The 26,259-nt window shown below is 40.0% G+C and overlaps 1 protein-coding gene across 9 annotated transcripts in view; it reads right to left on the reverse strand.

Moving 5' to 3' along the window:
* Positions 1–26,259, reverse strand: part of BTBD9 (BTB domain containing 9) — a 470,612-nt gene that overhangs the window by 107,023 nt on the left and 337,330 nt on the right. For all 9 annotated transcript variants that reach the window (XM_054558767.2, XM_054558765.2, XM_054558766.2 and 6 more), the window contains exon 8: positions 10,237–10,426. In XM_054558767.2, the coding sequence (XP_054414742.1) occupies positions 10,237–10,426 (190 nt within the window). The remainder of the gene's footprint in view (positions 1–10,236; positions 10,427–26,259) is intronic.

Raw genomic sequence — 26,259 nt, forward strand, 5'->3', positions numbered from 1 at the left:
CTAATAAAGAAGGAATAAAATTGGCTGGTAGGCTTTTATCCTTGTATCCCTTTGTCCTTCTTTTTCCTGCCTAAACACAGACATGGCAGCTAAAACTGTAGTCCCTATCTTGTTTCTCTGGGGCAAAATACACACGAAAAAGACCAAGAAAACTGCAGAGATCACTGAATTGCAGAACCAATATGGGCAGCCATGCCCCTGTGGACTTTTTGTTATGTGACACAAAAACAAACAAACAAAACAAAAAATAAAACTGAAAAAAAAATGTCTTTCTCAATGAGATTATTTGTTATTTGCAGCCAAATGCAAGCTCTTTTGGAGCAAATGACCTCTAGTAAAACAAATGTAAAGTCTCAGTTGCAACATATAATGGCAGTTTCTATAATTTAAGACCACAGAAATCAAGGGTGGATTGAACCATAAGATGTGATGACTCCTCTCATTTTCTTTTTAAGGCTATAGGAGGTTCTGCAGGATCATGAAACAAATTAGAATCTTTGGAGCTGGAGTTTTACCATGGGTTGTGTTGTCCTACTCCTGATGGAGAGAAAGGCATGGAACTCAAACTATGCTTTGATTTCTTCATCTTGTAAATGAAGACAGTGAGAGCAGCTAAAGCTCCAGAACCACTGTAAGACATGGCAACTAAAAGAACCATTAGCCATTTCTAAAAATTAAACTGTACAGAAGGTCTAAACACTCTTGGCTGGTGTTTGGTTACAGTAAAAGAATAATGCGGCAAGGCAGGTAATATCATAACCATTGAGGGATATGGTTTCAGGCATAATAAGGTAAAAGGAAGAAAAAAGATCCTGACCATTAAGTCTTAAGGGCAGCAAGGAAAGAAAATCCAGGGAGAAGTAAAAGCATACTATGCATTTATCTGTGTAACCAATCCCCCTTACACTGAATCTGATACATTGCTCAAAGAGGCAATGCAGCAGGCAAATAATGATTCCTCAGCTAGAGCTAAGACCCTGAGTGTCCAGGAAAGTTGCTGAAAGGAGTCCTTGACGGGCACCAACCAGCCTGTCATCATAATCATCTTTCCTAGAAGAAGAATGCAGAAATGGAGGTGGACAGAGACGAGAGGCAAGAAGAGGAGATGGAAGAGTTTTTCTTGGTCTCAGTGCTTCTGCTTGTTCTTAAGTAGATATACAAGTATGTTTTGGTCAAGTTCCTCTGTGGTTACCAATGTACAAAGGGCTAAGCTTTTTAAAAAGAGAGATACACTGACACATCAGGTGCTATCGAGATGTACCAAAAGTATCTGAACAAAGTGACAAAATTGGGCTCCTGGGAAAAGAGTCTCTGATTTAAGGGTACTTGGGGAAAGAATATGAAGATTTTCAAAGGTAGATCACTGCTTTGAATTAATTCAAGAATTAGCCTTAAATGACTGTGACCCTTCATCAGTTTTTCCGAATAGCTTTATTCATTTAATACTCAAAAGCTATATTAAAGCAATTTGATGTATTAAATGTGTAAAAATTTCAATTTGCTCGAAGTCCTATGCTTCTGTTAGCCCTCATGAGAAGAGCTGCATTTCTGTGACCCCGTGTGGCCTATCCTGGGGCAGCAGCATGTAAAACATCTGCCACAGAAGGAGGAGGCTGATGCTTTCCACTCATTTCGTTTTCCAAGGTGAACAATTCTGGTTTTAAAAATGATTGCTATAATCACTATTGGTGAAGTATTTGTTTTAAAGAGTTCTTAACAATTCTAGATAATTACTAAACACACGTGTGCATGAAATAATGGGTCAGATGGGGCTGAAATCCTCTGTAAAAATGTCTTCTTGATGGGTTAAAATCTTGGAAAGCTAAAAGGATTCTTCTCATATATCCAGCTATATCTTATGATGACTACTTGCCAAGTTCTCCAATCACTCAACAGAGGTAAATGGTTGACATGTGAGGTAAATCACACACATGAACACACAAACATATATATATATATATATATTTTTTTTTTTTTTTTGGCATTTAACTTTTCCTTTTCCAAAGAACATCTGAATTCTAGTGCCCCTCCTGTATTTTTAACACACAACTTAGTTGCCATAGCAATACTTTCTGGTCTTGAAATACCTCTAGGATGAAACTGGCTGAGGCATATTTACCATGCCCCCAAACTATCCTGCTATCTGTTTCCAGGATCCAGGATTTCTGGCCCTCTAAGCATTCACACAGTTCAGACTTCAGCACCTACTGGGAACCATAGATAAAATTATTTGCTGTATGATTTTTCTGGGAACCAGAGCTCTGAGGTCTGAGGGTGATAAAAGAAGGCTTTAGTGTGATGCAGATAGGCTCAGAGAGAAACAACACTTAGTAATAAATCACGGATCAGCAAGACAAGGAAGAATTCCTTGGTTCAGGGCTGTGACAGACAACATTCAGCGTGACTGATATGAAGCAAATTTTGTAAAATATCTTTCCAATTTTGACTAGAATTACAGGCAATCTTAATCCAAGCCAGAAGAGTCATATATTTAGATGTTTGCTGTATTCTTCAGGCTATAAAAAGGAAATTTCTAGCTCTCTAGGTTGCAAAGAAGGCTGTCTTAATGTAAATAGATGTACTGCTTGCCTGTGCAGCACTCAGACAGAATGAAATGGAAGCGGCATGGAACAAGTGAGGCAAGCATTCTTACCTGTGCTAATGTCATCACCTGTGCTAATGTCAGAGCCTAACTCCAGAGCTCAATCTCAGTCATTTGCTGGAGATGCCGGATCTTTAGCGGTTTCCTCACATACACTTAGATAAGACACACTGAGCAAATACGATGTCCAATTTGGTTGATAGATAGAACTCCCTTTAGTTGCACTAGCATCTATGTTGTCAGTTTAGTCAATGAGTGTTTATTGAGTACTCACAGCACAGAGAACCATACTACGCATTTGGAAACTGCTGCAAAGACTCAAGCTCATCACAACATTAAAAAATCACTATCTTCAATTTGAGATTATCTGTGGTCCTACTAGAGATTGAGTGCAGCACAGATGTAGAAAATACTCAAATAATTACAAAACATTATTTGAGTCATTAGCCCCAATTCCTCCACCCACCCTTATTGACTAAGCCTTCATTTGGCTATTAAGTAGGAAAAAAATGGCATTTTTTGCAGTTCCTCTCCTTTTTCTTTTCTGTGCTTATCCTTCTGGAGGGAAGTGGATGAGCAACAGTTAGGCAGGGTGGTAAGCAGCAGGAAGAAGAAAAAATAGCAGTCTAAAAGAGGTCATGGTAATTTAAAAACTGAATAGATAATCTAGAGTTGGTTGTAGCCACACAATAGTGAAAGGACAATTGAACTCGGCATGGGTTTGACAGCTCACAGAGAAAGAAAAATATACCAGATGAATAAGGACCACAGTGGCATATGTAATTCTTTTATTATTATTATTTTTTTTAGGGTCAACTTGCTATTACTTCTTTTTATCTAATTAATAACTACAAGACATAAACTGATTTGTGGTTCAGACAGTCTGTGCCAGATTAACTTTTTAAAGTGGTAGAATTATTTTTTCCTTCTGCAAAACAAAAAGAGCTTCACCCCACAGACTAAAGAGATTATGAATACCCATCAAGAACTTACTTCGGGCTAGACATCTTTTGTCCTAACATATTGCATTTATATAATATTTTCCAACTGAAGAACTCAAAATATTTTTGTGTCATTAACTTCTTAATACTCACAACACCCACACAGACAATGGGTTTATTTAGCTGCATCTATCTACATAGTCTTATCTTTTGACACCCTATTTACTTACTATTATTTGTTATTTAAAATATTTTGGGTATTTCACTTACACTATTGCACATATCAATTGCAAAAACACCATTCAAACCAATGTAAAAATTGTTAATTTAACTGACTATCTTATAATTAGGGTTTCAACAAAGTGCTGTCACTTATTAGCTGGAAAAGACTGGATGATAGGTATACTTAATGCATAGCATATTTGAGTTCTCATACTAGCCTGAAAACACTAAAAAGGATATCACAATTAGCAAGTAGAAAGATAGTAAGTCTTAAACTAAGGCAACAGAGGGACTATAAACTAAGACATTAGGTGGATTTGGTTAGTTATTATGACTCTACTCTGGTCTTTTTATGTGGTCAAGCCTCTGAAGACTTCCTGTTATTTAAATTTTAATGTTTTTAAAATGGCATGAAAATGATATAATTACTACTCAATTATCCACTTTCAAGGCACATTTCAGGTAATTTCTCTCTCTTTTCTTGAAAATAAAATGAGTAACTTTTGCTGTGCTTGTAAACCTAGCAACACCAAGGACAAACTCCTTTATTTCCCAGTTATGCTACCTTGGGAATGAGAAAGAAATGCAAGAGACGAAAGAGCTTCCTGTTAAATGGTAAGTTAGGACACCTCCTGCTGTTTCTTTTCTAGGAGCGGACTGGATCAAGGAAAGTCAGGAGCAGACAAGGTGGTTTCTAAAGGCATGAGGGCCTCCCCATACCTGCCCCTCCTCTGCTCTGATGGCGCTGAAGAAACACTGAAATGGGGTGGTGGTGGCGGGGTGGGATGGAAACATCTCAGGCTGTCACCTCTCAAAGCTATCTCTCAGCTGGCCATGCTATCCCCTCCCTCCTGCTCCAGCCACACTGGCCTCCTAGCTGCTCCTGTGGCCTGCCAGGCAAGCTCCACTCCAGGGCTTGGCACTGCCCGTGACGCTCATCCCCAGAGGACTTACTCTCCCCATCCTTTGGGATCTGCTCACACTTCACCCTTCTCAGTGAGGCCTTCCTGACCACCCAGTCTAAAACTGGACTGTGTCTCCAACCCGGTTTTTCCTCCTGATTCCCCCATGGCACTTCTAAATATCAGCCATCTAAAAAACAGCATTTGTTTATTATCTCCCCTCAACCCCACTAGAATGTCAGTTCCATGAGAGCACCAATGTTTATTTTGTTTATTCAATGCCATATCCCCAGTGCCTACAATAGTGCCTAGCACATAGTAAGAGGCTTAGTAAATGTTGTTGAATGAATCAACGAAAATGCAGATATAGAGAGAGGGTCAGAGATCATGTCTGGAGTCCACCCTCTCTAGTATACCACGGGATACTGGTATCTGACTCACTAAGAGGATTAGACAGCCACTGACCATGCTTAGTTAGGCCCAAACATTTTTTGTCAAGAAAGAAGGCTCTACTTGCCTACCCAACTACAGAGTAAACGCTCAGAAAAGGAAGAAATGGCTTCTGTGGATGAAAACAGCCAAACAAAAGAAATCCTTATTCACAAAGCAATTATGTCCTTCGCTTAGCAATAGCAAATGCAGTAACCAAGATAATTCATGTTTGGCCAGTTGCAGGGGCTCACACCTGTAATCCCAGCACTTTGGGAGGCTAAGTCAGTAGGATCACTTGAGCCCAGGAGTTTGAGACCAGCCTAGGCAACAAAGCAAGACCCTGTCTCTACAAAAAGTTTTATAAACTAGTCAGGTGTGGTGGTGCATGCCTGTGGTCCCAGCTGCTCAAGAGGCTGAAGTGGGAGGATTGCTTGAGCCCAGGAGGTCAAGGCTGCAGTAAGCCATGATCACACCATCATGTTTGAGACCTTTGCCTTTGTAGTCACCAAATATAAAGGAATCTGAATATTTAAGACCAATATACCATTGATTGGGCCCTACCTCAGCCAGGGTAAGAGAGGGTTTCCAGGATTTCCAGATCTCCTCCCTCCTAGATGGGGAAACTGTTAAGTCACTGGGCTCTGTAATACTCTTCCTCTGGTGTTGATGCAGAATCACTGGGTTTCTTTAGATACAATGCCTAGGAAAGCAAGTCAGCCATCACAAGCAATAGAAGCTGTGGGTCAAATGTCACTGACTAATCAACCTGTCATTGGTCAATTACCCATCCCCATGAAGGGGTATACCGCTCATCTAGTTTCCTGTCAATAAATGTCTATCTGGCCACATCCAACTGTCGCTAACTACAGCCTGCCAAGATCTCCAGCATTGTCACAAGCATTGGTGGCTAAGAAATCTCTCTCCTTTTCCTCTTAATAATGTCACAGAAGAGGCAAATGCAGTTCCTGACAACATAATGTTAGTTTCCCAGAGACGTGTCTCTTTGAAGGCTCAGCCAGTTATACAGAGCTTCAATTGCATGGATTTTTTTTTACTGGGAAAAAAAAGCAGGCTTAAGGAAGTTGGAGGCTTTATACTGTGCTGAGATACACAATTCTGCCTTTGGTGTGTTCATGCTCATCATCCCCGCTCTGAGTCAGGAAAAGAAAAATTGTTTGGGAGAACCACTTTCATTCCACATTTAAAAAAACCCAAATGGGCACTGTTCTCTCTTGCCTTAAGCCCCAGTGACAGCTTTTTCTGGAGTCAGATTCAACATCTCTGATTCTTTGGGTGGAGCTAGAGGCCAAGGTGGCCTTGTCACATGAAGAGCCTGTTTGTCTCTCTGAGTTGTCACCCTGACAATAACCTCATGTAGTCCACACTAGATTTAAGATTCTAGATTTCCTATTTTACCCCCCCAGTTTCCCCTTCTTTTTTGATAAAACTACCTCATCAGTACATTGAATCTTTCAAGGGAAGTGTATTCTGAGTTGCCACAGGCTTTTATGTATCAGGTATGGCTGGGAGGAGGCAGCAAGTGAACATTTATAATACAAATGCTCTGATAGAAATTGTATACAAATTATATGGGATTACTGAAGAGGGATCTATCAATAAGCTCAGGAGATAATGGACGGTTAGAGAAGCATTCCCAAAGGAGTGGAGCCTAAAAGGGGGAATAAAAAAAGAGCCAGGTAAAAAAGGAGGTAATGAGAAGGTAGTGGGAGATGCAAACAATGGTATCAGCATGATCAAAGAATTGGAGGCAGGAGGGTAAGAGAGGGCGGAACCCATGTGCAATGCTCTTATCGCTGGATAGGCTGTGACAGAGTCCAGAGTAGCACAGGGTTGGGTAGGGTGGGGAGGTGTGCACACCCAGGACACGAGGCTGTATAGACAGAGGTAAGTCAGATAGTTCTTAAATGCCTTAGTCTGAACTGTCTCCTGAAGGGAACTACTAATCATGATTCCTCTGAGAGAAGGGTGTGGCCATAACAGATGTGTGGGAGGGACAGTTGTGGGTGGGGAACTGGGGGGCCCAATGGAGGTCTGGAAGATTGGGTAGAAAAGTGAAACAACTATTCGCAACTATGGTAATGCAGTGGGACACAGAAGAGGGGAAAGATTTGTGAGATGTTTAGGCTATACTGACAGAACTCTATGGCTGACTGGATGAGAGAGAAAGGTGAAGGAGAGGAAGGAAATCAGGGAGATTCCCAAGTTTTTGGCTCAAGTAATGGACAAATGGATCGTGCCACTGAATGAGATGGGGAATCATGACATGACGTGACTTGAACAGGGAGGGAAGGATAATGGAATTCCATTTTAGGCATCTTGATTTGAGATGTGCATAGAACACTGTTAGATGGTGGCGGTGGTGGGGAGGGAGGTGTGGGGTACCAGGTAAGCAAATGGAAAACGGAGAACATTAAAAGAGAGTGGGCAGAGCTACTAAACTTCCTGTTTGCTTCAATCTTCATTGGCAAGGAGACTGGTCTTCAAATTAGAAATGTCAGAACAAACATAATAAAGAGAAAATTGAAGTCCCAAACAGGTGAAGTGAAAGAGAGTATCTAGTCAATTTAAATGATTTCAAGTCTCCTGACTCAGATGAGTTACACCCCAAGCCTACTGAAAGAAATTGCAGATGTAATCTCAGAGACACGATTGGTAATCTTCAAGAAATTGTGGAGGCTATCAGGAGTGCCAGAAGACAAAAGAAAGACAACTGTTTTCCAGATTTTTAAAGTAAAAAGGGATAGACTGTAACGGAAAATACAGAGGTTTCACATCATCTTTAACAAAAATTCTAGAATAGTTTATTAAATAAATGGTTTACAAGTACTTTAGTTAATGCATACAGATGACAGAAAGGAAGGTGGGGTGTTATTTGCTATTCGACGGAAGCTTATTTGTACAGGTAGCTGATGTGGCTTGTCTCTTTCCCTTCCTAAGCACAAAGTAAGCTGGTCTGGCCTGAGGTACGAACTCGAGGCTTCTCTATCTGTGATTTGTTGCCTATGGTACTCAGCCTGTAATGTGGCCCTTTATAAAAAAGGGTCAACAATTTAAATGAAGAATCCACAGTCTGAATTCTCCAAGAAAACCAGCATCAACTCCTTAGGGTGCCCTGGGGAACCAGCAAGCAGCATCAACTTCTATGGTTATTAGCCTAAACATCAATAAACCTTTGCTTATTAGAATATTAGTACCTTATTTTTTGTGCTATTTCTTTCTTTATACATACTAACTTTCAAATGAGAACAGGAAACAACAAAGCAAATGTGGTGGAACATTATGGGGGAAAGGCAGTCATGTCTTGCCAACACCTTTACTCCAGGCGGGCTAAGATATACATATACATATACATATACACACACATACATATATATATAAACATTATATGTTTTCATTAGCCCTTCAGAGACCTTCTTAGAACATTAAAAAATAAAAAGAAGAGAAGAGAAAAAGCAGCTTACTTAAGACGCAGAAGGCAATCTTGAACTAAAAGTATAGTCATGCACTGCATAACGAGATGTTTCAGTCAAGGACGAACTGCATTTATGATTATCTCATAAGATATAATGGAGCTGAAAAATGCTTATCGCCTAGTGACATCATAATGTCGTAGCACTATTACTTTATTAAAAAAATTTAGTGTTGGCTGGGCGCCGTGGCTCATGCCTGTAATCCCAGCACTTTGGGAGGCCGAGGCGGGCTGATCACTTGAGGTCAGGAGATAGAGACCAGCCTGGCCAACATGATGAAACCCCGTCTCTACTAAAAATACAAAAATTAGCCAGCCATGGTGACAGGTGCCTATAATCCCAGCTACTTGGGAGGCTGAGGCAAGAGAATGGCTTGAACCTGGGAGGCAGAGGTTGCAGTGAGCCAAGATTGCACCATTGCATTCCAGCCTGGGTGACAAGAGTGAGGCTCCATCTCAAAAAAAAAAAAAAAATATATATATATATACACACACACACACACACACACACACACACACACATATAGTAGCCTAAATGTACAATGTTTAAAAGTCTAGAGTACAGTAATGTCCTAGGCCTTCACATTCACCCATCACTCACTGACTGACTCACCCAGAGCAACTTCTTGTCCTGCAAGCTCCATTCATGGTAAGTGCCCTACACAAGTGTACCATTTTTTATCTTCCTCTTTTTTTATTTTAATTGAGATGAGACCTTGTAATGTTGCCCAGCTTGGTCTCGAACTCCTGAGCTTTCAAGCGATCCGCCCACCTCTGCCTCCCAAAGTGCTGAGATTACAGGCATGCGGCACCGTGCTCAGGCACCATTTTTTATCTTGTATATTATATTTTTATTGTACTTTTTCTATGTTTAGACATGTTCAGATACACAAATACTTACCACTGTGTTATAATTGCCTACAGTCTTCAGTATAGTAACATGCTGTACAGGTTTGTAGCCTAGGAGCAACAGAACATACCATCTAGCGTAGGTGTGTGGTAGGCTATATACCATCTAGGTTTGTGTAAGGACACTCCATGATGTTTCCACAATGACAAAATTGGCTGACAATGCATTTCTTACAATGTGTCTCTGCCATTAAGCAATGCATGACTGTATATCCTCTGAGGGATATCACCAGTCTCACGTTTAAAAATTATATAATCCTATAAATCAAGCAAGGTTAAAGTTCCCTTCTTAAAACAAAAAGGAACAACAAAAAGCCCAGGCACAAAGATCACTAGGATTGTTCAGAACCAGATCTCGAATTCAGATCTGTTTGGTTCATATGTAATTTATTAAAGTTGAAAATGATTTTTCATTCTATATAACCTATCTTGACATTATCCTATAAGTCTCTAACCAATACAAATTGAGACTTGAAAAGGACATAAGCCACCCAGGGAGAAGCCTCTTGTCTAGTTCCTCCATGAGTCTAACTTCAGTGTACTGCCCCAGTGGAAAATCCAAACAAGCACGCTATATCTTGTTGTCCCTTCCTTTGGCTCCCACTCTTTTCTTGATATTTAGAGCAAAGAACAGTAGAATTTCTTCCCTGAAGTTATTAGGATTATCATTTTACCAAAATACAGTCTATATGTATATCTTCCATTTTAAAACTTATGAATGAGGAGGACTCTTCTTACCGTATTGACCCAATCATGTATGGCTGTGCCAACTGAACCACAATTGCACCACTTCCCAGCTGGTGACATGTGTAGCCAGAATCCCAGTCATAATTCTTCGTGTCCCCATTCAGCAAGGCATTTCGGCTCCGACTGACTCCTTCAATCACGCTGGCACAATCAGCAATTGTTGCAACATTCTCCATGGGAACTGTGAATCCAAAAACAAGATCTGGCATCAGGATAAGAGAAGCCAAATATATCTCTATAGTGTGCTCAGAACAAAATTAATTAATTGCTGTCTCAAATCAATGATAAAAGAAAAATTAGAACATCTGGATTATCTTCAGATATGAATACATTTTCCATGCCAAATAGCTTTTTAAAAAAATGTTAAGCCCAGTGGGCATGGTGGCTCACACCTGTAATCTCAGCACTTTGGGAGGCTCAGGTGGGCAGATCACTTGAGGTCAGGAGTTTGAGACCAGCCAACATGGTGAAACCCCATCTCTACCAAAATATAAAAAATCAGCCAGGCGTGGTGGCATGTGCCTGTAGTCCCAGCTACTCGGGAGGCTGAGGCAGGAGAATTGCTTGAACCCGGGAGGCAGAGGATGCATTAAGCCAAGATCGCATCATTGCACTCCAGCCTAGGTGACAGAGCGAGACTCGTCTCCAAAAAAAGAAAAAAAGAAAAAGCAAAGCATAGAAAAACACAGGCTATGTATTCATTTATACAAAGTTTTCAACAAAGTCAAAACTAAAACATACTTTGTTTAGAGCTATATACATAAAACTAAAAAGGGAATCTAGGAAATTAATACAGAAAATTAAAAATAGCACCCAGGCACGGTGGCTCACACCTGTAACCTCAGCACTTTGGGAGGCTGAGGAGGGCAGATAGTTTGAGCTCAGGAGTTCAAGACCAGCCAGGACAATGTGGTGAAACCCCATCTCTACCCAAAATACGAAAAATTAGCCAGGCATGGTAGCACACATCTGTGGTCCCAGCAACTCGGCCTACTGAGGTGGGAGGATTGCTTGGGCCTGGGAAGCAATGGTTGCAGTGAGCCGAGGTCATGCCACTGTCCTCCAGCCTTAATAACACAGTGAAACTCCCTCTCAAAAAAAATTTTTTTTAATTGATTTTATGTCTAATAAATACTGCTCTTGTTCTATATCTTAAGCTAGCTGGTAGGTACATAGGTATTTGTTTAATTAGTAGTCTCTAAGCTCCAGATATTTTATCTACTATTCTGAAAGTCTGTTTAAAGAAACATGTTAAATTCAGAATTTTGAAACTCACATAATAGGAAAGTGATCCAGGACCTGGTACCAAACCCATTTCAGAATATACAGTTGCCCTCAGCCATGATTCATTTCTTTTTTTGTCTACTCTTCTGTGCATTGCAACATATATGCTCTTCCCATTGTTCATGAACTGCTGCATCTTAAAAACCCAGCTGTTCTGATTTTGAGTCTCTCTCTATATAACTCAAGTCTACACCAACCTGCTCATTTATAAAAGTCAAGAACTTCCACAAAATGATGGATGCTCACTATGATGTAAGTTCTCAAACACTGAGAAGAGAATAAAAGGTAAGGGCCTTTTAAGTCCCCTGGGACCTTTTCTGTGCATTTAAAACAACAACCTTTAATTTTCTTCAGACATTTAAGTTATTTAACCAAAACCTACTTACATTCAAGCTTTGTAGCTTACATCAGATAATTTAAAAGTAGATTGGAAAAGAAAAAAGTAATTTTACATACATCTTCTATGCAACTAATTTATTTTCCAAAGTTGGACATGCTTGTACTTAAGCCCTCATCTCGTATGCCTTCACTAATTGCTTTGCTCTCTGTAGCTGAGTAAAGCCACCCACAGAGAAGAAAGGAAGGGAGAGGAGGGAGAGAGAGAGAGGATGAATTTTTCTGGTGATGAATTCCTTGATTATGAAGCTTAATTCCAAAGCAACAAGCAAAAACACCGGTGAAATTACCTGTAAGGACAGTTTCCTGGCAGAGAAGGAGCTCAGAGAGAAGCTCCCTGTGACTTTGGAAAGAAACAAAAGTGGGCTATATTTAGAAGGTAAGTTATGGTACTTCTGTCTCCTGGAAAAAGGGCAGTATTCTTTGATTTGGAAAAGAGAATGAAAGAAAGTGGTATAAGATGTACAGTAAATTGAGCTGAGACATAACACTGTAGACAGGTTATGCTGCAGCAACTGACAGGCCCCTACTCTCTCAGTGGCTTAACATAGCACACATTTATTTTTTCACTCACCCATGTATTCAGTGATGATCAGCCAGGAGGCTCTGCTCATTGCATCACTCAGGGATCCCAGTGACAGAGGCTTCATATTGACATGTGCTTCCCCAATCACAGCCGCAGTGGGAAGAGAGTAAGCTGGGCACAGGCTCTTAAAACTCTTCCCCAAAAGTAATGCATGTCACTTTGTACATATTTCATTGTCTAAGACAAGTCACATGGCCTTACCTAACTTCAGAGGTGACTAGAAAGCACAACCCTGCTGTGTGCCTGGGAAAAGCTCCAGGGAGAAAAAATGGGGTATTTGGTGAACAACATTTAATGTCTACTACAAACATTAAGCCTGGATGAAAGAGCATTCAACAGACAGGTACATCTGGTCATCTGTTTCAAGTATTTAATGTATTTCAATGTATGAATATTCTAAGATTTATATATCTATTCTCTTGCTGAGGGACATTTAGATTGTTACCATTGTTTTCTTTGCCATTACAAACAAAGATGTCTTCTTGTATTCCCGGGTAAGAGTTTCTTAAAGGAATACTTAAGATTTCTATGTATGTGGAAGTGGAATTACACTCATGGCTATGAGTTAACTTCAACTTCCCTAGATATTGCCAAATTTTTCACCAAAGTGGTCGTAAAACTTTATACTCTCTCCTTGAAGGTCCTTCACATCCCTTGTAAGTTGGATTCCTAGGTATTTTATTCTCTTTGTAGCAATTGTGAATGGGAGTTCACTCATGATTTGGCTGTTCATCTGTTTGGTGTATAGGAATGCTTGTGATTTTTGCACATTGATTTTGTATCCTGAGACTGCTGAAGTTGCTTATCAGCTTAAGGAGATTTTGGGTTGAGACGACGGGATTATCTAAATATACAATCATGTCATCTGCAAACAGAGACAATTTGACTTCCTCTCTTCCTATTTGAATATCCTTTATTTCTTTCTCTTGCCTGATTGCCCTGGCCAGACCTTCCAATACTATGTTGAATAGGAGTGGTGAGAGAGCATCCTTGTCTTGTGCTGGTTTTCACAGGGAATGCTTCCAGCTTTTGCCCATTCAGTATGATATTGGCTGTGGGTTTGTCATAAATAGCTCTTATTATTTTGAGATACGTTACATCAATACCTAGTTTACTGAGAGTTTTTAGCATGAAGGGGTGTTGAATTTTATTGAAGGCCTTTTCTGCATCTACTGAGATAATCATGTGGTTTTTGTCACTGGTTCTGTTTATGTGATGGATTACGTTTATTGATTTGCGTACGTTGAACCAGCCTTGCATCCCAGGGATGAAGCCGACTTGATTGTGGTGGATAAGCTTTTTGATGTGCTGCTGGATTCGGTTTGCCAGTATTTTATTGAGGATTTTTGCATAGATGTTCATCAGGGATATTGGCCTGCAATTTTCTTTTTTCTTTCTTTCTTTTTTTTTTTTTTTTGAGACGAAGTTTTGCTCTTGTTGCCCAGGCTGGAGTGCAGTGGTGAAATCTCAGCTCACTGCAGCCTCCGCCTGCCCAGCTCAAGCAATTCTCCTGCCTCAGCCTCCCAAGTAGCTGGGATTACAGGCGCCTGCCCCCACGCCCAGCTAATTTTTTTGTATTTTTAGTAGAGACGGGGTTTCACCTTGTTGGTCAGGTTGGTCTTGAACTCCTGACCTCAGGTGATCCACCGGCCTCAGCCTCCCAAAGTGCTGGGATTACAGGCATGAGCCACCGCGCCCGGGTGAAATTTTCTCTTTTTTTGTGTGTCTCTGCCAGGTTTTGGTATCAGGATGATGCTGGCCTCATAAAATGAGTTACAGAGGAGTCTCTCTTTTTCTATTGTTTGGAATAGTTTCAGAAGGAATGGTACCAGCTCCTCTTTGTACCTCTGGTAGAATTCAGCTGTGAATCCTTTTAGTCCTGGGCTTTTTTTTGGTTGGTAGGCTATTAATTACTGCCTAAATTTCAGAATTTGTTATTGGTCTATTCAGGGATTCGACTTCTTCCTGCTTTAGTCTTGGGAGGGTGTATGTGTCCAGGAATTTATCCATTTCTTCTAGGTTTTCTACTTTATTTGCTTAGAGGTGTTTATAGTATTCTCTGATGGTAGTTTGTATTTCTGTGGGATCAGTGGTGATATCCCCTTTATCATTTTTTTATTGTGTCTATTTGATTCTTCTCTCTTTTCTTCTTTATTACTCTGGCTAGTGGTCTATTTTGTCAATCTTTTCAAAAAACCAGCTCCTGGATTCATTGATTTTTTGAAGGGTTTTTCATGTCTCTATCTCCTTCAATTCTGCTCTCATCTTAGTTATTTCTTGTCTTCTGCTAGTTTTTAAATTTCTTTGCTCTTGCTTCTGTAGTTAATTGTGATGTTAGGGTGTCGATTTTAGACCTTTCCCGCTTTCTCCTGTGGGCATTTAGTGCTATAAATTTCTCTCTGAACACTGCTTTAGCTGTGTCCCAGAGATTCTGGTACGTTGTGTCTTTGTTCTCATTGGTTTCAAAGAACTTATTTATTTCTGCCTTAATTATATTATTTATCCAGTTGTCACTCAGGAGCAGTTGTTCAGTTTCCATATAGTTGTGCAGTTTTGAGTGAGTTTCTCCACTGCTCAAGGAAATAAGAGAGGACACAAACAAATGGAAAAACATTCCATTTGTTTTTCATGGACAGGAAAAATCAATATTGTGAAAATGGCCATACTACCTAAAGTAATTTATAGATTCAACGCTATCCCCATCAAGCTACCATTGAATTTCTTCATAGAATTAGAAAGAACTACTTTAAATTTCATATAGAACCAAAAAAGAGCCTGCATAGCCAAGACAATCCTAAGAAAAAAGGACAAAGCTGGAGGCATTATGCTACCTGACTTCAAACTACACTACAAAGCTACAGTAACCAAAACAGCATGGTACTGGTACCAAAACAGATATATGGACCAATGGAACAGAACAGAGGCTTCAGAAATAATGCCACATATCTACAACCATCTGATCTTTGACAAACCTGACAAAAACAAGCAACAGGGAAAGGATTCCCTATTTAATAAATGGTGTTGGGAAAACTGGCTAGCCACATGCAGAAAACTGAAACTGAACCCCTTCCTTACACTTTATACAAAAATTAACTCAAGATGGATTAAAGTCTTAAATGTAAGACCTAAAACTATACAAACCCTAGAAGAAAACCTAGGCAGTACCATTCAGGACATAGGCATGGGCAAAGACTTCATGGCTAAAACACGAAAAACAATGGCAACAAAAGCCAAAATTGACAAATGGGATCTAATTAAACTAAAGAGCTTCTGCACAGCAAAAGAAACTATTATCAGAGTGAACAGGCAACCTACAGAATGGGAGAAAATTTTTGCAATCTATCCATCTGACAAAAGGCTGATATCCAGAATCTACAAGGAACTTCAACAAATTTACAAGAAAAAAAACAAACAACTCCATCAAAAAGCATGCAAAGGATATCAACAGACACTTCTCAAAAGAAGACATTTATGCCAACAAACGTATGAAAAAAAGCTCATCATCACTGGCCATTAGAGAAATGCAAATCAAAACCACAACAAGATACCATCTCATGCCAGTTAGAATGGCAATCATTAAAAAGTCAGGAAACAACAGATGCTGGAGAGGATGTGGAGAAATAGGAACAGTTTTACACTGTTGGTGGGAGTGTAAATTAGTTCAACCATTGTGGAAGAAAGTGTGGCAATTCAAGGATCTAAAACCAGAAATACCATTTGACCCAGCAATACCATTACTGGGTATATACCCAAAGGATTATAAATCATTCTACTATAAAGAGACATGCACACATATGTTCACAATAGCAAAGACTTGGAACCAACCCAAATGCCCATCAATGATAGACTGGATAAAGAAAATGTGGCACATATACACCATGGAATACTATGCAGCCATAAAAAGGATGAGTTAATGTCCTTTGCAGGGACATGGATGAAGCTGGAAACCATCATTCTCAGCAAACTAACACAGGAACAGAAAACCAAACCCCACATGTTCTCACTCATAAGTGGGAGTTGAACAATGAGAACACATGGACACAGGGAGGGGAACATCACACACAGGGGCCTGTCAGGGGGTGGGTGTCTAGGGGAGGGATAGCATTACAAGAAATACCTAATGTAGATGACGGGTCGATGGGTGCAGCAAACCACCATGGCATGTGTATACCTATGTAACAAACCTGCACATTCTGCACATGCATCCCAGAACTTAAAGTATAATTAAAAAAATAGTAAAATAAAATTTTGTGCCAAAAAAAAAAAAAACGTTTATACTTTCAACTAATTGCTCCACATCCTCACCAACTCCTGGTAATGTCAGACAGGTAAATGTGAAATGGGATCTCAATGTGATTTTAGCTTTTAACTTTTTTGTTAGGTGAAGTTGAACATTTTTTTTTCTCTTTTTTCCCCTCTGGAATCATTCTCAATTTCTCTTCTGTAAACTGTCTATTTTTATCTTTTGCCTATTTTTCTATTATCTTTCTAATTGATTTTCAGGATGCCAAGCTTTTGTAGGTCAATTTATGGAGTTGAAATATTTAATCTTTTTCTTTATGACTTATGCTTTTCCCTTTTCAAAAAAATTATATTATTGTTGTTGTTGAGACACGGTCTCATTCTGTCATCCAGGCTGGAGTGCAGTGGTACGATCATGGTTCACTACAGCCTTGGACTCCCAGGCTCAAGCAATCCTCCTGCCTCAGCCTCTCGAGTAGCTGGAACCATAGGCAGGTGCCACCATGTCTGGGTAATTTTTTAATTTTTTTATAGAGACAAGGTCCCATTTTGTTGCCCAGGCTGGTCTTGAACTCCTTGGCTCAAGCAATCCTCCTGCTTCAGCCTCCCAAAGTGCTGGGGTTATAGGCATGAGCCACCACGCCTGGCAAACTTTTCCTTTCTTGTTTATAAGTTCTTTCCTACACCAAATTCATAAAGATATTTTCCTAATTTTCTCCTAAAAGTTCTCAATTTTTTCTTTTTATGTTTGGTTCTTCAATCTATTCAGAATTTATTTTTAGTACGGTGTGAGATGGGGATTTTCATCTTTTATTTATAAATATGACTAATTTCCCCAATAGCATTTAATGAACAGCCCATCCTTTCCCCCACTAATTTATGTTACTTTAGTCACATATGAAGTTTTTGTATATATTTGCATCTCCGTTTAAGATCTGTATTCTGAGGCTGGATATGGTGGCTCATGCCTGTAATAATCCCAGCTCTTTGGGAGGCGGAGGCAGGTGGAGCACTTGAGGCCAGGAGTTTGAGACCAGCTTGGCCAACATGGTGAAACCCCATCTCTACTAAAAATACAAAAATTAGCTGGGTGTGATGGTGCATGCCTGTAATCCCAGCTATTGGGAGGTTGAGGCAGGAGAATCGCTTGAACTCGGGAGGGTAAGGCTGCAGTGGGCCAAGATCACACCACTCCACTGCAGCCTAGGCAACAAAGCAAGACACCAGAACTTATTCCTCCTCTCTAACTGTAATTCTGTACCAGTTGACCAGTCTCTCCTTACCTCCCAACTCTTCTCAGCCTCTGGTAACCACTACTCTACTCTCATAGCTATGAGATCAACTTCTTTACACTTCACATATGAATGAATCATGCAGTGTTTGTCTTCCTGTGCCTGGCTTTCTTATTTCATTTAATTATCTCCAGGTTCTTCCATGTTGCTGCAAATAACAGCATTTCATTCTTTTAATGGCTGAATAATATTCCATTGTGTATATATATATCACATTCTCTTTATACATTCATATATTGATGGACACTTAGGTTGATTTTATGTCTTGGCTATTGTGAATTATGCTGTAATAAACATGGGAGTGAAGATATCTCTGTCATAGATTTCATTTCCTTTAGATATATACTCAGTAGTGGGATTGCTGGGTCATATGGTAGTTTATTTTTAGTTTTCTGAGGAACTTCCATACTGTTTTCCACAATGGCTGTACTAATTTACATTACCACTAACAACAGTGTATAAGAGTTCCCCCTTTCTCCACATCCATGCCTACATTTGATATTTTTTGTCTTTTTGACACCATCCATTCTAATTCGGGTGAAGTAATATATTCCTGTGGTTTTTATTTGCATTTCCCTGATTAGTGATGCTGAGTATGTTTTCACATACCCACTGGCCATTTGTATGTCTTCTTTTGAGACCTGTCTATTCAGATCTTTTGCCCATTTTCCATTGGATTATTTATTTATTTTGCCATTGAGTTTAGTTCCTTATATATTCTGAATATTAACCCCTTATCAGATGCATACTTTGCAAATAGTCTCCCATTCTGTAAACTGTCTATTCACTCTGTTGACTGTTGTCTTTGCCGTGCAGAAGCTTTTTAGTTTGGTATAATCCCATTTATCTACATTTGCCATTGCTGCCTATGCTTTTGGGGTCTTATCCAAAAAATTCTTGCTCAGACCGATGTCATGAAGCATTTCCCCCATGTTTTCTTCTAGTAGTTTTATTGTTTCAGGTCTTACTTTTAAGTCTTTAATTCATTTTGAGTTTATTTTTGTATAGGTAACATTCTATTTCTTAGGCTGCATGATGAGTATGCGAGTGTTCCTGCTCACCAAACTTTATATATATTGTATTTATGTTCTTTTGCACATATGGAATATTGGTTTTTTAAAAGTTTCACACATCTTAACACTGTTTTTATGAAAACCAGAAAGATAGTAAGCCTCTGAAAGTACAAAACCTTTTATGATTATGTTGAATGCTGATATCCTCTGTAGACAGCTTGGTCTCACCAGTTGTCTCTGTTCACTCTGTGTTTGTCAGTTTCCACCTACGCTATGCCTTACTGCTTCACAATTTTATCCCTAGGTAATCTAATTCAATTACAGCATCAACATCACAGACTATCACAAAATCATTACTGATATGCTTTCAAGCTCTTTGGGAAAAAAAGGCTGGGATCAGCACTCAGAATTCCTTTTCTACAGACACATTTATAAACAGATTTGTTGAACAGATTATTTCTGTCTCTAACGTATTTTCTAAGTTGCTAATATCTAGTAATATCATCCTTTGGCTCTCTGGAATCTTGAGGTGGTCTAAAATGCTGCTACATTAAAGAACATTGTGGCTGGGAGTGGTGGCTCACATCTATAATCCCAGCACTTTGGGAGGTCGAGGTGGGAGGATTATTTGAGGCCAGGAATTTGAGACCAGCCTGGGCAACGTAGGAAGACCCCATCTCTACAAAAAATACAAGAGACGGTGGCACATGCCTGTAGTCCCAGCTACTCAGGAGGCTGAGGCAGGAAGATCACTTGATCCTAGTCTGGGCAACAGAGTGAGACCCTGTCTCAAAAAACAAACAAAAAAAACCAGAATTTTGTCTTTTTAAGAAGGAATTCTTACAAAAGTCTTATGGCATAAAAAAGAAGGAATTATATATATATACGTATATGTATATATATGCGCTGGTGAATAGCATACTATTGTTTCTACTTTGATCTCAACATAATTATTCATTAATGTTTATTAGTCAAAGTATGGATCTACAAAAGGAGCCAAACAGAGACACATCCAGACACACTCCACACACTCACACGTATGTATATATATCTGTGATACATATGCATAGGGATACGTGTATATCAGTGAAATCTACCCCAAGTCCTAAATTTCCTTTCAAGAAACAGCTTTTACTAGAAATCAACTAGCAATTTGATAATCAACTCTACTATCTAATTCATAAGGCAAAACATCAAAAGAAGTCCGGGCGTGGTGGCTCACACCTGTAATCCCAGCACTTTGGGAGGCCAAGGTGGGCGGATGACGAGGTCAAGAGTTCAAGACCAGCCTGGCCAACATAGTGAAACCCCGTTTCTACTAAAAATACAAAAATTAGCCGGGCATGGTGGCAGGCACCTGTAATCCCAGCTACTCGGGATGCTGAGGCAGGAGACTTGCTTGAATCCGGGAGGCAGAAGTTGCAGTGGGCTGAGACCATGCCACTGCACTCCAGCCTGGGCGACAAAGCAAGGCTCCATCTCAAAAACAAAAAAAAACAAAAAACCAACATCAAAAGAATACCACCTATCTTAATTCTTTTGTTTGTTTGTTTGTTTATAAAGACAGGGTCTCTATGTGGCCCAGACTCCTGGGCTCAAGCAATCCTCCCACCTTGGACTACAGGCATGAACTACCGTGCCTGGTCTTCTCTTAATTCTGATTCCGACGTTTTGCTAATAAGTCGAATTAACAGTATAATGACCAAATTATGCTGACACCTGGAAAGAAGAAGAAAAGGACCTAAGGCACAAGCCCAGTGGATTTACCTTCTGTAAATCACCAAGATGAAACAATCATTCTAGCACTGTCCCACTTAATATCCAAATCAGTACTTCAATCTGATCTAACCTGATAGCCAGAGATTCAGAATGTGAGTTTCATAAGGGCAGGAACTTTTTTTTTTTTTCTGCAGCTGTATTCCCACCACCAAGAAACAATGCCTAGCACATGGTAGGCACTCAATAAATATTTGCTGAGTAAATGAATCAAAGATAGAAAATGATGCCTATGTAAGGTTGTGGCGCTTAACCTTGCTTAACATAGTTCCTTACTGAAAGCTAAGAAAATCTAAATGTTACTGAATAAAGCAGAAAAAAATTGCTTTATCAGTGGAAGTTTTCTTAGAAAAGTAAAATATGATCAATCTCTGGGTCTTGACCTAAACATTAAAAAGAAAATACATATGCCCATGGTAGAAGAGTTGCTATCTAAGCACTACCCACACCTTCTGTTCTCTCAACTTCTCCCCTAAAAGTCTGCCCCACATGCAGAAAGTTTGGTCATTCATGGTAGACTAAAATATTTTTTGATGGAGAAAACATTTTGGGGGGAAAAAGTGAGAAGAAGAATGCAGATAACAATGTAGCTTTTAAAGACTATAAAAGGTTATTGTTTTTGTTTGTTTTGTTTGTTTCTGAGACACAGTCTCACTCTGTTGCCCAGGCTGGAATGCAGTGGCACAGTCTGGACTCACTGCAACCTCCACCTCCCAGTTTCAAGCGATTCTCCTGCTCAGCCTCCCAAGTAGCTGGGACTACAGATGCACGCCACCACACCCGGCTAATTATTTTTATTTTTAGTAGAGATGGGGTTTCACCATGTTGGCCAGGCTGGTCTCGAACTCGTGACCTCAAGTGATCCACCTGCCTCAGCCTCCCAAAGTGCTAAGATTACAGGTGTGAGCCACCGTGCCTGACCTTTAAAGACTATAAAAGGTCTTCTATGCCCAAGGGGGAGAAACATCTGCTTTAGTCACACTTACAGTAGTTGTGACAGAAGATGTTTGTCCCAAATGTCACCACTGGTTTACTAATATACATAGGCCACATCCTCCATTTCGGCAGGGAATAATTCTGTTACGAATTTTTCTTTCTAGAAACACAAACCTCAGCCTACCTAGTTGGACTGCCTTAAACAATTACTCAATGGTTTGAATAAGTTCTGTGGTCTTTTTTACTGGGAAAAATTAGAGAGTGATTCTATATCTGAATGCAGCACACAGAAGCTTCCACACTGTTTTTCTTCCCAGAGGGACTGGGCCACTCCCCATTTTGAATGTTCATTATCGTCTTTCATATGCGTCTGATAAATTTATTAAAAACACCATCTGGATGGGACTGAGCTTTCTGCTGTATTTCTAGTCTTCCAGTTTCCTCCCTTGTCCCACTGGAATTTCTGCCCCAATTTGTGTCACTTTGTTTACACAACCATGCTGCCAAAACCCAGTGTCTTGCGTCTGTCTCTTTCTGGTGTTCCTTTGCCATCCCTCACCTACATCCCTATTACAACAGCCTGTGCTAGGAGCAAAAGGCAAAGGGGAACCGCCTGGACAGAAATTACTCTTCCCCCTCTGTGCACATAGCAATTCTGCTCAGACAAATTTAATTTGCTGCTTCTGAATGCAAAAGTTGCATGTTAACAAAGTGTATACATTCTGCGAAGTGTATGAATATTGGAATGACTCGGACTGCAGGGAACTGCAGAAAAAGTGATCTGAAAACAATTTTACTGCTCTCTGTTCTTACACAGCACCAGGGGTGGCCAACGACTTGCCACTAAATTTAATTCAGGAGTAATAAATTTTTTAAAAGGCAGTATTACTTCAGTAGGACATGACCTGAGGACCACCTGTACCAGCTACATTTAAAGATAAGACTGACATGTTATTTAACTGTCTCTAGAGATCACCTTTGAGAAGTGGGGGAAAAAAGCCCACTTGAAGCAGATTTTGTAAAAGGAAATAACACTTAGCAGTTACAGAGGACTGTCATCTTCAAACACTGTGCTCTGCTGGGCTTTATTCAATGTTTCCCTGGCTGTTTTCATTACAAAATTGTTTTCTAACAGCACAGTGGTTCATGCAGCAAGCAAATGGTTAATAATCTCTGAGTAGATCATTCTCTATTGCCAAGATTTTCAGAGATACAAAGCATTTCCTGTTTAAGAAGATAACTATTAGCTTAAGGTCCTACCTAGATGTCTTCCCACAGACCTATCACTTCTTTTTTTAAAGGGGGAAACACACCAGTGGCCTAGCCCCAGGCCTACACAGGAATTTGTTGCTGATCAGGCAAGCTTCTAACCCAACTGTAATCCAACCTTCTGTCAAATTATTCAAAAGCAAAAAATATCCACAGCTGTTCTGTCTTAACAGCTGTAAAAGAACAATAGCTAATTAGAGAACAAGCCCATCTTTCTTGGAAACTATCGAAAAGCTGTAAAAATGTATTCTACAACACAGGCACTTAGTTATATTAATTCCTAGTTTTATCTATCAGGTTAAGAAAATCACTTTTCAATCATATATCACATCACCAAAGAAAAACCATGGGTTATATATAGCATACAACTTTTAAGCTTTTCCTTTCCCAAAGTTTCCTCCAGCTTCTTCTGTGAAAAGGCTGCTTCTGAACACACTTCCAGAGAATTCAGTCCTGACCACCTCTCCATACCTGTGGGTGAAGCCCATGGGTGGAAAACAGGCTATGCCTTTTGAAAACTGGAGCCCCTTTCCCCTAATCGGTTTTTCCTTCTTTCTTTGCTATTTTGTCTGTTTAATTAGCATTAATCCAGTATTCTGATCTTTCCTGTTCTAGCTCCAATTTTTACATTACCAAGGTTGCCCAAATCACATCTTATCTTAAGATTATAAGGGCTCCGAAAATCATGCTGAGTCCATTTCAGCCAGTGATAAGAAGAGGTTAACACTTCCCTAAACTTCAGATGTGTTCCCCTCCACCTCTTGCCCCTCAAACACATGCAAATTTCATGAAGCTATAGCTCTAAACACTTCAGAGGAAGTGGCCTGCTTTCTAGAAGATAAGAAATCAGAGATGGTTATCCCCAGGGACAGAAGTGAGGTGATGTGGCAACAGTAGATCTCAAACATACAAGTTCACCAGGATCAGTGAATTTTCTCTCTCTCCTCACACTGGGGCCTTTGAATGAAAGCACCTTCCAAAAATAACTGTATGGTTTACTCTCTTATGTGTAGTTTGACAATCCTGTAGTTTAAATGCTAGAGGTTTTAGCTGAGAAAATCAATTAAAAGGCCATAAAGAATCAAGCATCAGATGTTAGCAGTAATAACCACTGCAGTATATCAAAGAGGGATTCACTCTGAAGGTGAGGCCTTGAAATTGAGGACAGAGGCATTTCCAGGTATAAAGAAAAAAGATACCCCAAACATCCAATCCTGTGTTTGAACTAATAGGCAATATCTCTATTTTTTTCTTTCCTCCGGACATAACTTGTCAGGGAAGAGACTTTACATCTGCACTGTAAAACATAACATGTGATTTATACAAACACAGGAAAAGGAATAACCAACATACAAATAGTCACTTAAACTGGTTTTGCAAGTTTGTAAAACGATTTCTCAAAAAATTAAAAAGTTTTAATATAAAGGGCATCTTTTTCTGTGAGTAGTATCGTAAGTTTCACATGAATTTATTTCCTTCTTCCCTAAAAGATGTTCAAATTGTTGCAGGATTGCTAGTTAAAATCAACAGAGTTTTGTTTTGTTTCTGTTTTTTGAGGCAGGGTCTCACTCTGTAGCCCAGGCTGGAGTGCAGTGGCATGATCACGGCTCACTGCAGCCTCGACCTCTCACAGGATGAGGTGATCCTCCCACCTCAGCATCTGGAGTAGCTGGGACTACAGGTATGTGCCACCAAGCCTGGCTTATTGATTGATTGATTGATTGATTGATTGATTGATTGTAGAGATGGGATTTTGCCATATTGCCCAGGCTGGTCTCAAACTCCTGAGCTCAAGCATTTCTCTTGCCTCAGCCCCCCAAAGTGCTGGGATTACAGGCCTGAGCCACTGCGCCTGGGCCAACAGAGTTATTTTTGTACCACACTACGAGTTTAAAGGGTCGTCAGGTCAGAAGTTCATGACTCAAGTCAGAGATGTCACCACAGCTTGGGGAATATTTCTCATTCACATTGAACAGAGAACAAAGGACATGCAAAAGGTTTTTTAAAAATCTCACAAAAAGGCCAGGTGCAGTGGCTCATGCCTGTAATCCCAGCACTTTGGGAGGCTGAGGTGGGCAGATCACCTGAGGTCAGGAGTTCGAGACCAGCCTGACCAACATGGTGAAACCCCGTCTCTACTAAAAATACAAAAATTAGCTGGGCGTGGTGGTGGGCGCCTATAATCCCAGCTACTTGGAAGGCTGAGGCAGGAGAATCGCTTAACCCAGGAGGCAGAGGTTGCAGTGAGCCGAGATCGCACCACTGTGAGTGCACCAAAATTAATCTAGATTGAGGAAACAAAATCATGCTATGTTTTTCAGTAGACTTAAGTGAATGTGTGATGAAAAAAGTACAATAAAAGGTAATTTTAAAAGAGCCTTTTACTATTATTTTAAATTCTTTTAATGATCTACATTCAGTGCTTTTGGAAATGAAAAATGGATACAGTAGTTTTTTTAATTTTTAATTTTTGTGGGTACATAGTAGGTATATATATATATTTACAGCGTATATGAGATATTTTGGTACAGGGTATCCATCACCTCAAGCATTTATTCTTTGCGTTACAAACAATCCAATTATACCCTTCTAGTTGTGTTTTTTTTTTTTTTTTTGAGATGAAGTCTCGCTCTGTCACCCAGGCTGGAGCTGGAGTGCAGTGGCATGATCTTGACTCACTGCAACCTCTCCCCGGGTTCAAGCGATTCTCCTGCCTCAGCCTCCTGAGTAGCTGAGTTTACAGGCAGGCGCCACCTCGCCAGGCTAATTTTTTTTGTAATTTTAGTAGAGACAGGGTTTCACCATGTTGGCCAGGCTGGTCTCGAACTCCTGATCTCAGGTGATTCGCCTGCCTCGGCCTCCCAAAGTGCTGGGATTACAGGCGTGAGCCACTGCACCCGGCCCTTCTAGTTATTTTTAAATGTACAATTAAATTATTATTGACTCTAGTCACCTTGCTGTGCTATGAAATGTTAGATCTTATTCATTCTTTCTATTTTTTTTGGTACGTATTAACCATCCCCACTTGCCCCGTACCCACCCCACTACCTTTCACAGTCTCTGGGAAGAATCATTCTACTCTCTGTCTCCATAGTTCAACTGTTTTCATTTTTAGCTTCCACAAGTGAGTGAGAGCCTGGCTTATTTCACTTAACATAAAGACCTCTAGTTCCATCCACATTGTTGCAAATGACAGGATATAATTCCTTTTTATGGCTGA

Source organism: Pongo abelii, chromosome 5, assembly GCF_028885655.2.
Source record: "Pongo abelii isolate AG06213 chromosome 5, NHGRI_mPonAbe1-v2.0_pri, whole genome shotgun sequence".
NCBI classification, from domain to species: domain Eukaryota; kingdom Metazoa; phylum Chordata; class Mammalia; order Primates; family Hominidae; genus Pongo; species Pongo abelii.